The following is a 17,329-nucleotide window of genomic DNA, read 5'->3' on the forward strand; positions in this document are numbered from 1 at the left end:
TTAAAGAGTTGATCCAGGATTAAACAGAGTATGACAGTGCTTGAAAGCATCTTAAAGGATTTTTGTGACTGGAATTATGGATTTCTATTCCCAGTGGAATCAATATTTTGGAGTTTTGTGACTTAGTTTAGCTTTGAGGTTGTCTCAAACATAAATGTGTGTCTAGGAAAATGCGTAAAGTTACTGATGACTCATCTTAGTTAGTTAATAAAATGCTCTCTGCAATGAGAATATACTTTCAGATTTCAGAATTGTAAGTCCACTAGCTCATATATGAATTCTGTAGGGTTTAATATGTTTCCCCAACCAGCTGTGCAGTGTGTTTGGTCTGTGATTTGGCATTGTTATCCATGTTGGTAATATTTTTTTTCTATTAAATAGAAAATAATTCCCTAAGATGTGAAATCCCCTCACCATGAGAGCCAATTTACTTGCTGTCATCTATGACAGTAACCGCCATTAGATTTGCTTCGCAAATTACCTCTGGCTATCCATATTTAACGAAATCTGGCAGCTCTTTTAATATTAATGGGTGTTTTGCACTCTTACTATCCTCTCTCTTTTTGTCTCCTCTCTGAACAGCTAAACCAAAAAGCCCCATCCTCAGGATCACGCTGTGTTTCGCCATGAATGTCGCCGTTTCACCGATGGCCAGTGAGGCTTCCTCCCCTATGATAACCTCTGTGACTCCCACTCTGGAACCCGGCCCTGATAAACACGATGATCCGTGTGGGCCCAGCGCTAACGGAGATGGGCAGACCCAAAAACAAGATCCCTACCGTAGGTACCAAAAACCCCCTCCTCTTCACACAGGGGCCGACTGGAAGGTGGTTCTGCATCTGCCAGAGATCGAGAACTGGCTGAGGACAACGACGGAGAGAGTCAGAGATCTCACACACTCTGTGCAGCAAGACAGCGTCAATAGACACGTGGATGTGCACCTGGTACAACTCAAGGTATGAGTACATGAATGCTTGATTCTGACTGGTCAGTTGCAGCATTGAGAGAACACATATACAGTTGAGGTCAAAAGTTTAAGAATCTGCAAAATGTTAATTATTTTACCAATATAAGAGGGATCATACAAAATGCATGTATTTTTTTTTTATTTGGTACTGACCTGAATAAGATATTTCACATAAAAGACATTTACATATAGTCCACGAGAGAAAATAATAGTTGAATTTATAAAAATGACACCGTTCAAAAGTTTACATACACTTGATTTTTAATACTGTGTTGTTACCTGAATAATCCACAGCTGTGTTTTTTTTTGTTCATGAGTCCCTTGTTTGTCCTAAACAGTTAAACTGCCCGCTGTTCTTCAGAAATAATTTTCAGGTCCCACAAATTCTTTGTTTTTTTCAGTAGTTTTGTGAACCCTTTCCAACAATGACTGTATGATTTTGAGATCCATCTTTTCACACTGAGGACAACTGAGGGACTTGGTACTACTATTACAGAAGGTTCAAATGCTCACTGATGCTCCAGAAGGAAACACTATGCATTTAAACCTGGGAGTGAAAACTTTTTGAATTTGAAGATCTGGGTAAAATTAACTTATTTTGTTTTCTTTAAAACATGTCAGTATCTTCTGTAGCTTTTAAAGGGCTGTACTTAATGAAAAAAACATGATATTTAGACAAAATAAGAAAAAATGTACACATCTTCATTCTGTTCAAAAGTTTTCACCCCCTGGCTCTTAATGCATCATATTTCCTTCTGAAGAATCAGTGTGGGTTTAAACCCTCTGTAATAGTTGCATATGAGTCCCTCAGTTGTCCTCAGTGTGAAAAGTCCCCCAGTTGTCCTCAGTGTCATACAGTCAATGTTGGAAACAGTTCAAATACACAAAAATGCTGAAAAAACAAAGAATTTGTGGGACCTGAAGGATCAGCTAAAGGACAGAACAGCAGGCAGTTTAACTGTTCAGGACAAACAAGGGACTCATGAACCACTATCACTAAACAAAAAAAACACAGCTGTCATTCAGGTAACAACAAAGTATTAAAAATGAAAACTTTTAAACTGGGTAATTTTCATAAATTCAGCTATTATTTTCTCTTGTGGACTATATGTAAACATCTTTTATTTGAAATATCTTATTTAGGTCAGTACAAAATAAAAATAACATGCATTTTGTATGATTCCTCTTATTTTGGTAAAATCTTTAACATTTTGCAGATTCTGCAAGGTGCATGTAAACTTTTGACTTCAACTGTACTTGTAGTTAAAATATAAGTTTTCTCAGTTTACAAGCCATTGGCAGGTGTGGTACAAACATAATTTTGGACTCTGCATACATACATGATGAAATACTATATGCCTATATTCCAGTCTTTTAGTCAGATCATTAACAGCACCACAGCAGTCCGTCTGGTAATGGAGGATCGGCTATAAACACAGTATTGACTTTAAAAGCCTTAATGGATATTTGAGTTGTAGATTAGTTGGTTATGATGTAGATCAGTCATTGAGCAGACAAGAGCTCTTATTAGATTCCTTTACTCAACTCAGACTATATTTCTGCTAAGAGCACAGGATGTTTTTCCAGGCTGGTATTGCATTGATGGACGTGTAAATATGTATTTATTTCCATAAGTACATTAAGTTTGTCCAGTTGTATATCACAGTGCTTGCATAAATTTTTCCTAGGTAAATTTTCATCTAATGTTTCTCTTGTGAACAATTTGAGAGGAAACGTCATATGCTGTTGCATTAAATTTACCATTAACCTTGCATTAATATGCACTTTTGCAGGGCAGAATGCACGTTAAAACTATTTTTTCCCTTTTTCTTCACCTCTAATCCCTTTAAATATCATTTACTGTGGGAAAGTTTCTAAATTAGGGAAACAAAACTGACCAGATGTATTTATTTGTTTTATTTAGATTTTACAATAGTTTATTTTACAATTTCCTTTTGTTTTTAAATTATTTGCTTTCATCAGCTTGTGAGCCCCAGTTTGGGAAATCCTTGTCTTTTGCACTGTAGTAATATATGTGATGACTTGAAGATATCCCACATCATGAAGTGTTTGATTCAGTGATGATGAGATCATAGTGAGAGTTTCAGTGTTACATTCACAGCTGAGTATCTGAATCCCTCTGCTCCACTTTTGGTTTGAGAAACTATTACATAACACCATATGAAAGAATGAGGTTTCAGTAACATCATTGTTTTCCAGTTGTGTTCTCATTTCATCTTTTGCATTTGTTGAGGTTTAATCAGAAGAGCGTGCTCAGTGGTCTTTAATTAGACGTTCGCCCTCTCAATGTCTTTCATGAGGGAGAATCAGGCAGCCTGTGAATCCTCTTCGTCATGTTATGGCTCAGACCCACAGCTTCTCACATTGTTATAAAAGCCAGAGGATTGTTTTGAAACTGAGGTAGATGGAATGTTTTTAACCTCAAAAAGCAACACGCTTTAGTTTTAAGTAAGTGAAAGTGAAAAGGAAACCAGCTGCGTCACTGTTCGTCTTGGTCTGTGCATTATTAATGTGTTACAGGAATCTCTCCTTTAACTGAACGTGTGTCATCGCCACTGGAACGTAACCTGCTGGTTTCCTCCCTTCCTCTAACATTGCATGAGTCCATTTGTCTGCTGCTCTTTGTTGTTAAATAACACACTGCAGTCTCTGGTGTCACAGGGTTTTTACAGCCAGTCTGAGAAGCTGCCTTTCCTCTTAATAAATCATGTGTGAGGCTTTTAGAAAGAGACTGTGTGTGCGTTTGTGTGCTAAGGAAAGAAGGGGAGTTTTTCCTCTGGTCAGATGGCATTATCATTGCCACCATAGTTACATCTTTTTAGTTGCTGTATGAAATGCGATTGTGACATTTAGGCTTTGAACAATCAAATCGTTTCAGTCTGATGTGAACAGTTTGTGTGCCACATTCCTTCAGATTTTGTTTTAGCAATCTGTCATTACGTAATAACGATTTGTAAAGAGACAGTTAAAATGATGCAAATTATTTAAAAAAACACGCGCATGCATAAATACATATATACACTCCCAGTCAAAAGTTTTTGAACCGTAAGATTTCTAATTTTCTTTGAAGAAGAAGTATCCTGCTCACCAAGCCTGCATTTATGTGATCCAAAGTACAGCAAAACCAATAATATTTTAATATATTTTTACTATTTAAAATAATTGTTATCTATTTGAATATATTTTAAAATGTAATTTATTCCTGTGATCAAAACTAAATTCTCAGCATCATTACTCCAGCATTACTTCAGAGCGTCACATGAACCTTCAGAAGTCATTCTAATACACTGATTTGCTGTCCATAAAACATTTTTTATCATCATCAATATTTAAAACAGTTGAGTACATTATTTTCAGGGTTCTTTGAATAGAAATATCCAAAGATCAGCATTTATCTGAAATAAAAAATCTACACTATGCGATTCAAAATAAATAAATAAATAAATAAAATCTTATATATATATATAAGAAAAAGAAAAATATAGAAATGAATACTAAAGCTAGTATGCTTTAAATTGATCAAAAGTGATGATAAAGACATTTATAATGTTACAAAAAAAATTATATTTCAGATAAATGCTGTTCTTCGGAACTTTTCTACTCAGCTGTTTTCACCATAATAATGTTTTTTTTGAGCAGTAAATCAGAATACTAGAATGATTTCTGAAGGATCATGTGACTGGAGGGATGATGCTAAAAATTAGCTTTGAAATAACAGGAATAAATTACATTTTAAAATATATTCAGACAGAAAATGGTTATTTTAAATAGTAACTATATTTAAAAATGTTACTGTTTTTGCTGTACTTTAAAAAACATTAAAAATTTTACTGTTCAAAAACCTTAGGTTCAAAAACAGTTTGGAAAATGAATGGATATATATAATTTAATTATAATTATTTTTCACTTCTGAGAGGTGTTTTGCATAATGTGGCAAATATATTCTGTCAATATTATAATAAAGTTGTACATTTAAAAATTATGTATAATCATGTGTTGTAATTATTATATAATTCTAAATATATAATTATAAAATAAATGTATAATTTGAACCCAGTAAATCAACAAATTATTCATAATTGACAGCAAAATTGTTTGTTAAAAGTACAAATCTTAAAGATTTATAAATAACCCTAAAGCTTAAATATAAGCCATGTTTATAATCATAGTTTATACAGCTGAAGATGTTTCACAGATTTATATACGAGTGTTGCACCACCTTTTTTCAGTCTGATATTTTGATTTTGCTTGCTTGTCTTCTTCGGTTGGTTGAGCACCTTTTTCTGCTTCTTCTGTGGACTGTTATAAAACCAACATCTTTCTCTCTCCCTCTCTCTCTGTTGATGCTTTGTGTTGTTGTTGTGAAGAATTCTGTGTGTGTTTCTTGCTGAATCCAGTGTTATTTTGAGGGGGTGACTGAAGGCTTTGTGTTCAGTATCAGCAGACAATGAGTCAGTCGGGCAGCACACATCTGTTTCTCCATGAGAGGCCAAAGAGCTCAGCACGGACTGATACTCCTACACTAGTGCGCCTCGGTGACTCACATTCCGGCTTCATACTGAAGCTCAACACTTCCTAGCTGTGACATAAGAGATCACTGATTCTTCATCATGTGTGCTGTGATTTTATAACCGCCTGTCAGAATGGAGCTTTCAGTATGTATTATGAATGATGGAAAATGCATCATGTCAACATAATTATATGCTTTCAAGAGGAATTTTGAGGTTATTGCAGATGACGAAAACATCTATTCCATTTCTCAGAAACAGTCACATGTCTCTTCTTCCTCGTAAAATTAATTATTAAGCATTTTTTTCCACGTCTAGTGGCAAGGTGTTCATAAACTGTATATTGGCTTTGAATTTCAAGCATACAGCACCATCTTGTGGAGAAGATCAACACTACTGTTCAGGAGTCTGGGATCAGTAAGATCACTACGTGTTTTTTTTGTTTAAGAAATGAATACTTTTATTCAGCAAAGACATTAAATTGATCAAAAGTGATTCATAATGTTACAAAATCATGTTTTCCACAAAAATAATTAACAGACAAACTGTTAAATATTTATAATTGTTATAAACTCAACATCACAAGAAATGTTTACACAGCAAATCAGCATATTAGAATGGTTTCTGAAGGATCATGTGACACTGAAGACTGGAGTAATGATGCTACAAATTCAGCTTTGATCACAGGAATAAATTACATTTTAAAATATATGTTCAATAGAAAACAGTTATTTTGAATTCTAATAATATTTTTACTGCATTTTTGACTATAGGAATTAAATTATGAACAGCCATTTGTTCAGTTAAGAATGCATGTCCATTTTTATATATATAGTTACATGTCCAATTATTTTATATAATTGTGTAAAGTAGCCTTTAGTATTTCATACTTAAGTACATTGCTGTCACTGCATGACAAACTGTTGACCAAAAGATGGCGTCACTAACGAAGAATCATTAGAGAACGTGAGGATGTCTCTCACTGATGGATAGATAGTACAGAACTGGTTCTAAGTGGAGTAGTCTGGATTGCAGTAGCAGCTGTGTGTAGTATGTAGAGAGCGGACACACTAATGGACATCAGTGCCAGGAGATCAGCACACAGCTGTGATGTCCACATTCCCCGATGAGACCAGCCCTCAGAACAATGTCTGCAGACACACCCTTATTCCACAGATCAGATGTACAGTATGAGAAGGATTCACATGCACACACTAATAAAGCACACTTGCATTGGCACTAATAGCATGTAATATGATTTCAGCAGTTGTCAGGACGCCGGTTGTACGCTTTAAACACACGCACACAGGCACACCCATGTTTCTCACGTCTGTATTTTTATCCAGTTGAGACCAGATCAGTTCACGTGGACGTGTATTTGGAGTGATGTAATCTTAGTACTGTGGAGAATCCAGAGAATTCAGTCTCATCTATAGAGAGAGAATAGTGTACAGTGGGTTGAACAGTCTGCATGACTTGCAGATGTGCTAAAGGCTTTAAACTTTGTGCCTTTTGCTTGTTGTAGTTGTTTTTAAAGTTCAATTGCATGGTCATAATAGAAAACTCATTTGCAAAGTTCTGCACATTTCTTGTATCTTAGCATGTTTGTTTATGGAATATTCAGCAGTATCTCACAACCAATTCGTATGTATTTTACAAGGTGGCTAATTCGTACAAATTCATATGACCTCACTCATATGATTTTTGTTAGGGGTAGGTTTAGGGGTGGGCATTTGTACAAATTCGAATTTACTACCTCATAAAATACGTAGGATTTTTCACAAAATGTAGAAATTTGTACCTGTGAGGTCATATACTGCAAATAAACGTTTCTTTTACGTAGAAAAAAACACAGATCTTGTTTCCAGCCAAAATATCTAAAAGTTTTTAAATCAAGAAGTATATTCTAGACAAGTAAAACTTATTTTCTTTTTAAGTCAAAATTAAGCGAGTTTTTGCTTGTAACAAGCTAAATAATCTGCCAGTGCAGTAAGCAAAATAATCTTAATTCAAACAGAAATTTAGATTATTTTGCTTGTTTCAAGCAAAAAACACTTAAGTTTGGCTTGTTTTTTTCTGAAAACAAGACAATCATTTTTACTTGTCTAGAAAATCCTTCTTGATTTAAGAATTTTTAGATATTTTGGCTGGAAACAAGACAAAAATGTAAGTAAGAAAAGCATTTTTTTGCATTACCCACCTAGTAAAATATGAAACTGAGTTTAAATGTTTTGTCTAAAATTATTAATTTTCAGCTACCATAAGATTGCATGCAGTACTTCAATTTTGAAATCTGTTTGGTAGAATTAAAGTTTACGGATTCTGTCAGAGCCTGCTAGTTAGTTAAAGGAGAAGTTCACTTCCAGAACAACAATTTACAAATAATGTGCTCACCCCCTTGTCATCCAAGATGTTCATGTCTTTCTTTCTTCAGTCTTAAAGAAATTATGTTTTTTGAGGAAAACATTTCAGGATTTTTCTTCATATAATGGACTGATATGGTGCCCCGAGTTTGAACTTCCAAAATGCAGTTTAAATGCGACTTCAAACAATCCCAAATGCGGTTGTAAATTATCCCAGCCAAGGAAGAAGGGTCTTATGTAGCAAAATGATCAGTTATTTTCATGTTAAAAATACAGTTTATATACTTTTTAATCTCAAATGCTCGTCTTGTCTTACTCTCATTGACTTCTGGCTCAAGACAGTTAGGGTATATCGCAAAACTGCAAAAATCATTTCAAAATCATCCTACATCACTGCAAAAGTACCGACCCAGTCTTTGCAAAGTGAACATACAAAGAAGATCAAACACCCTTAACAAAAACGTAAAACAGTGATATAGGACGATTTTGAAGTTGAGGGAGAAAATACAGAGTTTTTCGACATACCCTGTCTTGAGCCAGAATACACAAAGTTCAGGGAGAGTAAGACAAGACGAGCGTTTGACATTAAAACGTATATGAATTGTATTATTTTTATGAAAATAACCGACCGTTTGGCTAGATAAGACCCTTCCTCCTCAGCTGAGACCATTTACAACTGCATTTGGGATCGCTTTTGAAGTTTTTCGATATACCCTAACTGTCTTGAGCCAGAAGTCAATGAGAGTAAGACAAGACGAGCATTTGAGATTAAAAAGTATATAAACTGTATTTTTAAAATGAAAATAACCGATCATTTTGCTACATAAGACCCTTCTTCCTTGGCTGGGATAATTTACAACCGCATTTGGGATTGTTTGAAGTCGTATTTAAACTGCATTTTGGAAGTTCAAACTCGGGGCACCATATCAGTCCATTATATGAACAAAAATCCTGAAAAACACAATTTCTTTACGACTAAAGAAATAAAGACATGAACATCTTGGATGACAAGGGGGTGAGTACATTATCTGTAAATTGTTGTTCTGGAAGTGGACTTCTCTTTTAAGGCAACTTTTTACTAGCTAGTTGTAACTGTAGTAATGTTTTTAAGAATTTGTAAGAATTTTTTCTTATGCTCACCAAGGCTGCATTTACTTTCTCAAAAACACAATAAAAACAGTAATATTGTGAAATATTATTAAAATTTGAAATAACTGTTTTCTATGTATATATATTAAAATGTAATTTATTCTTGTGATGCAAAGCAAATTTTCCAGCATCATTACTCCAGTACTCAGTAATCACATGATCCTTCAGAAATCATTCTAATGTGCTGATATGATGCAAAGGAAACATTTTATAGCGTTTGCATAAAGATTATGTTGTTATTTGCTTACAAAACATTACTTTTCCTTTTGAAACATTAAATAGTTATACCTTAGACTTATGTATGATGGGTCAAAAATTTGGGGTCTGTAAGATTTTTATTTTTTATTCTATTTGACTATATTTTGTGTAATTTATTCCTGTGACGCAAAAATGAATTTTAGCATCATTACTCCATTTTTCAGAAATTAATGTAATAAGGTGATTTGATGCTCATATCTTATTATTAGCAATGTTGAAAGCAGTTGTGCTGCTTTATATGTTGCTGAATTAAAAAAATATATCATAAAAAAATCTTCTGTAACATTATAAATGTATTTAGTGTCTCTTTTGATCAATATAATGCATCCTTGCTGAATTAGAAAGTATTAATGTTTTTAAAAAAATTTTAATGAACCCAAACTTTTGAACGGTAGTGTATGATTGACACATTAAGGTATACTTCAAATACCATGGTATTTTAATGATGGCAATGTTTAAAACCTTTAATTTTTTTATATTTACCATACTACATTTATTAATTTTGAAAACAAATAGTGTGTCAGTACAGCATACTTCATTTTTACATCAAGCAGCTCGTAGTTCTCCAAAGAATCTATTGCAAGATGCAAATGCACACATTTGTGATGCAATTTTTTGAAAATCTACTGTGCCAAACACATTGATTTGCATTATGAAACATTTTAGTATGCAAATCCTTAACACAGCAGTAAATAAACCTCTTTTTTGCCGCTTTGCACATATAGGCTGTGTTATACTGTACAGTGTAATGTACTCGCCTTGTTGACGTTAATGCTAATGTGGAAGCCCCAGTATGTGCTGTGACCTTACTGTCTCCAGTTACGCCTCAAACCCCCATGTAATTCCCCCCAAAGCAGCTGCCCGTGCCGGTGGGCCAGACAAAGTGAGAGCAGCACGAGGGCTGCTGAAGGGAGGGAGAGGTCAAGTCCCAAAATAGCCCCTCCGTGTGGTGAGGCAGCCCCTCCTCCAGAGAGAAAGACAGAATGGAAGAAACAGGCCAGCGAAGTGAGCGAGGAAGAGATAGAGAGAGAGAGAACGACAGCATATCAGACTGCACGAGCACTCAGAGCTGTCACATCTGACATCAGATCTGACACACATCAGCGCCGCATGCAGCGCAGAGCACACTGAACCAATCTCTGACTCCATTCTCTTTGATTCATCGTGTTTTACTTCAGCCAGCCGGCAGGTAAGAGGACGGATCAACTGACGCGCTCAAGTATATTTCTAACAGGAAGCCTCTGATGGGTTGACATTCCTGAAATTGTTTGAAATATTGTTAGGGTGGGAAGTCGAGTGGCTGTGTTTCTTTTATGGATAATTGAGTAGGCTGGCTTTGGTGTTGCCTATTGCACTTTTTAAAAAGAGAATGGGCGAGAATTGGCGAGAATTTTGTAGGAAATGGTTTGTTATTTTGCATTTGGAAAATGTTGAGGAAAAAGTTTGGAAACTTGTAATGAAAGTTCATTTACGTGGGAGTGTTTGTATGCGTGACCATGTGCTTCTGTCATCAGGGGTCACATGGTATTGAGAGGGCAGCTGTGGCGCGTTTACACCTTTCCCTGTCACTTTCACTGGCTAGTACTAAAATACTACCAGAAAGTATCAAGGTTTTTTGTACTATGGCGTAACTATCATGTCACACTATTGTTCAAACGTTTGGAGATGTTTAAAGTCTCTTATGAATATTATAAGAATATTAAGAATATTAAGAATAAGAAAATTAAGCAGAACAACTATTTTAAACACTAATAATAATGAAAAAGCAGCAAATCAGCATTCTAATATGCTGATTTGCTGCTTTTTCATTATTATTAGTGTTTAAAATAGTTGTTCTGCTTAATATTCTTATAGAATTCTACTAATTCCCTCTAAACAAAAAAAAATCTTTCTTGGTGTACATGAACTGGTGTATACATACAGTTAAGTGGTCAGATTTGTGGTAAGATTTGTGTGACCCTGAAAGCTTTATTTTGTGACGTTGACCTTGGAAAATAGGACATGAAATATTGATTTGAGTGGGGGAAAACATACCCACCAGTGATATGAGAGACTTGAAACCTGCATATCTATGAAATTGAGACAATGATCAATTAAATATTTTTGTGGTCATTATAATGCTGCAGTTGACTAATGAGTATTAGTTGAAGAGATCTGAATCATTATAAAGAATGCTTAGTGCTTGTAAATGCTTAGTGTAACTGCATTTGTTTTGTTCATTAGCCAAATTCTTCCACTATATGACTTTAGTATCTTGTCAATTAGATTTTTGAATCTTTTTGATGTGATTCTTATCTTGACACTATCTTTAGAGAACCTTTTGATTTGATTAAGTCATCATAATCTGTATTACAGTATATGTGCTGCAGGAGGTGATCTGTGGACCTTGTAACATGGTCAGCTTGTACTCTACTGTTTGTTTTTGAGCCAGTGAGGCAGGAGTGTGTGGGACCTGCTACATTTTGGCGGCATGTCTGACCTACATTCAGCGGTGCCGTGTTATTTTAGGGAGTGGATGACACTGTATCAAAGATGCTGCTGGCCGCAGCTCTGGTGTTGCTGTGTTGACAACGAGCTGCAGTTGTTTTGGCATGTCTGCCGTGCCCCATAAATGCTGCTCTGAACTATATTCTCTCTCACCTTTCTCTTAATTGTCTGAGTGCTTTTTAGGTTCTGATATTTTCACAGCTTTGGGGTGAAACACAGTTTATGTCCTTGGAAACAATTTTTTTCTCCTGAATTAAAAGTTTTTATAAATAACAATGTTTTAAGTTTGGAAAAGATGAGGCAACTGTCAGACTTTCCTAGCAGCTGAGCCACCCTCCCGACTCAAACAGGTTGGGGGAGGGAACATGACATGATCTAACCACAAACAATAGACCCAAACAGTAAAAAATATGAATCTCTTTGCATTACTTAGTGGGAAAAAATCATTTGTTATTTGCCTTCACATGCAATCATTATTTAACGCAATGAAAGAAGACATTGCTAAATTGAGACTTAAGTGTCCAAATACTTTTTTGGGGGTCTTTTTAAATGTGCAGTTGCTATGTAGTGTATCTACAGCATGTCATCTTATTTTGTTTTGTGATCTCATTTTCTGAAATAAGCTACTGAAATATCAGCCCCTGGCTGCTTGATTTGTGATTTGAACCACAGTGACAGTAAAAGAAATGCCCCCTAGACCTAGTGACCCATGGTCGTAAATGTGCTCTTCGCTGCTGTGACTTTCACATCAGATTAACCAGATGCTGCAAGGAACTATCGGACAGTAACTTTAATAATATTATGTAGGATATTTTCCCAATAAGATCCCAGAGAAATTACCTTTAAAATTGTGCTGATGTTTGTTTTTAAAGAAGTTCACTTTGAGAACGAAATTTTACAGATAATTTACCCCCCCCGTCATCCAAGATTTTCATGTCTTTCTTTCTTCAGTTGATAAGAAATTATGTTTATTGAGGAAAACATTTCAGAATTTCTCTCCATATAGTGGATTTCTATGGTGCCTCCAAGTTTGAACTTCCAAAATGCAGTTTAAATGCCACTTTAAATGGCTCTAAACAATCCCAGCCAAGGAAGAAGGGTCTTATCTAGCGAAATGATCTGTCATTTTTGAAACAAATTGGCAATTTATATACTGTAGTTTTTAACCTCAAATACTCGTCTTGTATCTGCGATGCACATGCGTAGTTTGTGTAATCCGGCTCAATACAATTCTTCTGTAATGACCATATTGACCCAGTAAAAAACGTTCATGCATACCTAGACAAGACGAGAATTTGAGGTTAAAAAGTATCTAAATTGTAAACTTGTTTCTTGGGGGCACCATTGAACTCCACTATATGGAGATAATTCCTGAACTTTTTTTCCTCAAGAAACATAATTTCTTATTGACTGAAGAAAGACACAAACATCTTGGATGGCAAGGGGGTGAGTAAATTATCTGTAAATTTTTGTTCTGGAAGTGAACTTTTTCTTTAAGAATCACAACAGCACTGTACGGTACGTGTTTATATTTTGAACGGTAGTGTATATGTCATTTTCTGAACAGTGAAACACAATCAGAGGTAACTTACTGGGAAAGCCACATAGGCAGAGTGGTTCTCTTTGGTATATTCTGGGATCTTTTCTGTATTACTCAAATGTCATGTGGAAATGACTCAAATGTCCCTCCATTTCCTCTTACATGGATACATAACATGGTGATGTTGCACTTGTGTCTGGTTAAAGGTAGGTCCATGAAAAGTAGTCTTTACTTGACTGAAGTTTAGTTCCTTTTATCAAAACTCAAATGCTAAAACTGCATGAAATCTGAGCTATCAGAATTTCTATCAGCGACCATAATAATGGTATTTGGTATGCATGAAGCAGATATATCCGGTTGAGTAATTTAATCTTCACATCAGTGAGCTGTGATTCTGGAAAAATGTCTTCTTTCAGAGAGTCCCGAAGTACGTGTTACTCATGTCCTGTTCTTTTTGCTCTTTCTCATGAATTGTAATTCATATGAACTGTTTTGTCTGAACTTACAGTTCTTCCATCTAAAAAGTCGGGATGTGTCTTTAATATCCAGGTGCTTCTGATTGCTGATGGAAATGGGTATTTTAGCACAGGAGGAAGTAGTTGAGAAGGCCACATCATTAGAAATTGAGCATTTCCAAAGAGCTGTGTGAATCACATCATATGATGTGTAATTTTATGCATAAAATTGCAGAGTTGTTGACTGTCTGTGCATTTGTCTGTCTGATAGGACATCTGTGAAGACATATCGGATCATGTCGAGCAGATCCACGCCCTGTTGGAGACCGAGTTCTCCCTAAAGCTCCTGTCCTACTCTGTGAACATCATAGTGGACATCCGGAGCGTGCAGCTCCTCTGGCACCAGTTGCGAGTGTCCGTGTTGGTTCTGAAAGAGAGGCTTCTCCAGGGCCTTCAGGACTCCAACGGCAACTACACCCGCCAGACTGACATACTGCAAGCCTTCAGCCAGGATCACGACGAGGTCAGATACATCTCCAAAACATCATCCAAATTAAACCACCTAAAGCGGGTACATTCCTTACTCAGGGTACATCCCTTACTAATTCACAAGGACAGAAAGTTAGTTACGCAACATTTGCTGTGAGCGTACCATAAACTCATTTGATATACCCTTCACTAAAGACATTCAGAATAGGCAACACTTGCAGACATGCACAGTATGGGTCCTACTTGCACATGGGTCGCTGGGATAGGAGGTGGGCACACTAGCAAGGAGGCTAAAGACCGCAGCCTGTAGTGTCAGTCGCTAGTTCAGCTCTTGACATTAGGGGAGTTAGGTTTTACCTGCACAGCACCTACCTGCTGGCCTACTAGGGCTGTGATGATAAATTGATGCATCGCGATTCATGGATCACTTCTGTATGCATCGCAATTCTCTCTGAAATCAGTTCTGAGCTTAGTTTTCAAGTTTCCAGAACAAAAATTTACAGATAATGTACTTACCCCCTTGTCATCCAAGATGTTCATGTCTTTCTTTCTTCAGTCGTAAAGAAAGAAAGGATTCTTCAGTCAGGATTTCTCTCCATGTAATGGATTTCTATGGTGCCCCCAAATTTGAACTTCCAAAAAGCAGTTTAAATGCAGCTTCAAAAGGCTCTAAATGATTGGTTGAAACAATTGGTTATTTTCTAAAAAAAATTACAATTTATATACTTTCTAACCTCAAATGGAGAGAAATCCTCAAAAACATAATTTCTTTATGACTGAAGAGAGAAAGACCTGAACATCTTGGATGACAAGGGGGTTGAGTACATTATCTGTAAATTTTCGCTCTGGAAGCGAACTAATCCTTTAAAAACTAGATTAGAGCCCCATCTGGTGTTGAAAACTAAGCTCAGAATTGATTTCAGAGAGAATTGCACTGCATACATAAATAATCCATGAATCCACGAATCTATGAATTTAATTCATTCAGCTGAGTCATGCAATTACACTTCGGCCTAGAATGCTTTTATGATGCAAGATTACTGTAAACACAGCCCATTATGAACACCCTTGCAATTTGATTCATCCTTTTCAAAATTTATGAATGATTATTTCAGGTTCAAGTGTATATAAGGATTTGGAAGAAAGCAGTGTATGGCTGTTTTTAAAACTAAGCTCAGAATCGATTTGAGAGAGAATCGTGATGCATCCAGAAAATCTCAAAATCATTTTTCGATTTGCAATGAATCGATTTATTTTCCCAGCCCTATCCGTTACACGCACCCCCCAGACCTCACTCCAGTTCGGGTCACAGCACCAATGTGACTGCCCCCGGGTCCTACTTGCACAGGACTCGAACCCGGGAAGGCGGGCGCACTGACAAGGAGGCTAAAGAGCATTAGTCGCCTCTTGAGATCAAGGGGAGTGAGGTTTTACCTGCAGAGCACCTTCCAGCTGGCCTCCGTTACACTAGCAAACACTTGCAGTAAATTGTACCTGCTTATCCCAGATTAATTCAGGATTGTTTTGATTGCATTTTAAATTTGAGTTTGTTTTTGTGATCTTGATCATTTTTAGACTCGGCTGGACGCTTTGACAGAAGTGGACGACTCTGGCCAACTGACCATTAAATGCAGCAAGGACTACTTCTCCTTGGACTGTGGCATTACTGCTTATGAACTGAGCGACTATAGCCCCATCGACGACCCCGAAGGTCGAGGGCCACGCTCTCTTTATCCCGAGTTGGAGCAAGACTTTCCAGAGCTGCTTCAGAGTGTGGATCTCCTCAACATCGCGGCCTCTAGACAAAACCAGGTGTCATCTCCACCTGCAGAAGAGTCCGTTGCCTCCACCCAGGACCCTCAAGAGACAATCAGCGTCCCCACCGAAGAAGAAACTGCACCAGATTCAGCAATGCAGGGAGATAGCGGTTTTGGCCTTTCCAAACGCCCTCTTCAAGGAGGGTTTAAGAGTGACATGTCTCCCACACAGCCTTTGCCTAAAAAGCCCATGTACCTGGAGCGTGATGGAGACACAAGGTGCACTAGATCCTCGCCTCTCCAGTTCCAGGCTGACTTGAGCAGAAGCACACCCTCCCTTCTGGATACACCAGATCGCTCGAAGTTCTGGCTGGAGCTGGAATCAGTCTATCCTGCCAATGGCAGTCAATCCTACGAGAGTCTCCATGCCGTGAATGGGAGAAATTTGCAGTTGAGTCTCAAGAGACCATCGGTGCCCGGTGAAGTCCCTTTAGAGAGACGCTCATCAGAGGCCGTGCAGGGATTTCACACACAGAAGCACTTCAAGACTATGCACTCCAAAGCCAAGCAGGCCTACAGTGACTCTTCCAGCCCTCCACCATCTTCAGGGGAGGATATCTCAGAGCCTGAACAGCGGGCAATGTCATCCAGCCCAGACGATCAAGCTCCCACCACCGGTACTCTCTGGATCGTGAACCAGAACGCTCTGTGCATCTCCAATGCACCAGGCAGCCCCAAAGAACATTGGTACGGCTCAGATGAGTTCCTCGCTCTTCCTGCCCAGCTGAAAAAGACAGAGATGTTGACGATGAAGCTGGAAAGCCTCGCTCAGGCTTTACCACAAAGAGGCCTGGAAGAGTCCATCCAGGATGTGGATGACTGGGAGCTCACTGAGGTCAACCCTGATTGGGAAAGCAGCAATGATCTCCTTTTGCTTCACCCCTATAAGAAGCCGTCCCGAGTCGGGCGCTTTTCACCTACCTCCTCGAGCGACGTGGCACCTTCAATTGATGACAGCATCGAGTCCGGCCCACTCAGCGACCTGTTGTCCGAGGACGAGGGGGCACGAAGTACACCAGAATCCAGGGGTAGAAATTCATCGGCTGGCCGGCCCAGTGCACCAAAGATGATATTCCAATGCACACCGTTGATACAGCAGCTGCTGGTAGATATTCAGCACCAAGAGAACTACCATGATGTCTGGGCAAAGATAGAGGTAAGAGATTTTTGCTTTTTGGAAGAGTATTGTTGTTTTTCAGATTTTCAACAGTAAAATACTAGGTTACTACTTATTGAATGCTGTGCAGTACATGCTGTATACACTGCCGTATATGC

The 17,329-nt window shown here is 37.4% G+C and overlaps 1 protein-coding gene across 3 annotated transcripts in view; it reads left to right on the top strand.

The window, feature by feature from the left end:
• akap6 (A kinase (PRKA) anchor protein 6) overlaps positions 1-17,329 on the top strand; it is a 171,999-nt gene that overhangs the window by 13,773 nt on the left and 140,897 nt on the right. For all 3 annotated transcript variants that reach the window (XM_051133587.1, XM_051133586.1, XM_051133585.1), the window contains exons 2-4: positions 583-956; positions 14,020-14,271; positions 15,813-17,210. In XM_051133587.1, the coding sequence (XP_050989544.1) occupies positions 627-956; positions 14,020-14,271; positions 15,813-17,210 (1,980 nt within the window). In that variant the 5' untranslated portion in view covers positions 583-626. The remainder of the gene's footprint in view (positions 1-582; positions 957-14,019; positions 14,272-15,812; positions 17,211-17,329) is intronic.

This window comes from Labeo rohita, chromosome 17, assembly GCF_022985175.1.
Source record: "Labeo rohita strain BAU-BD-2019 chromosome 17, IGBB_LRoh.1.0, whole genome shotgun sequence".
Taxonomy (NCBI): Eukaryota; Metazoa; Chordata; class Actinopteri; order Cypriniformes; family Cyprinidae; genus Labeo; species Labeo rohita.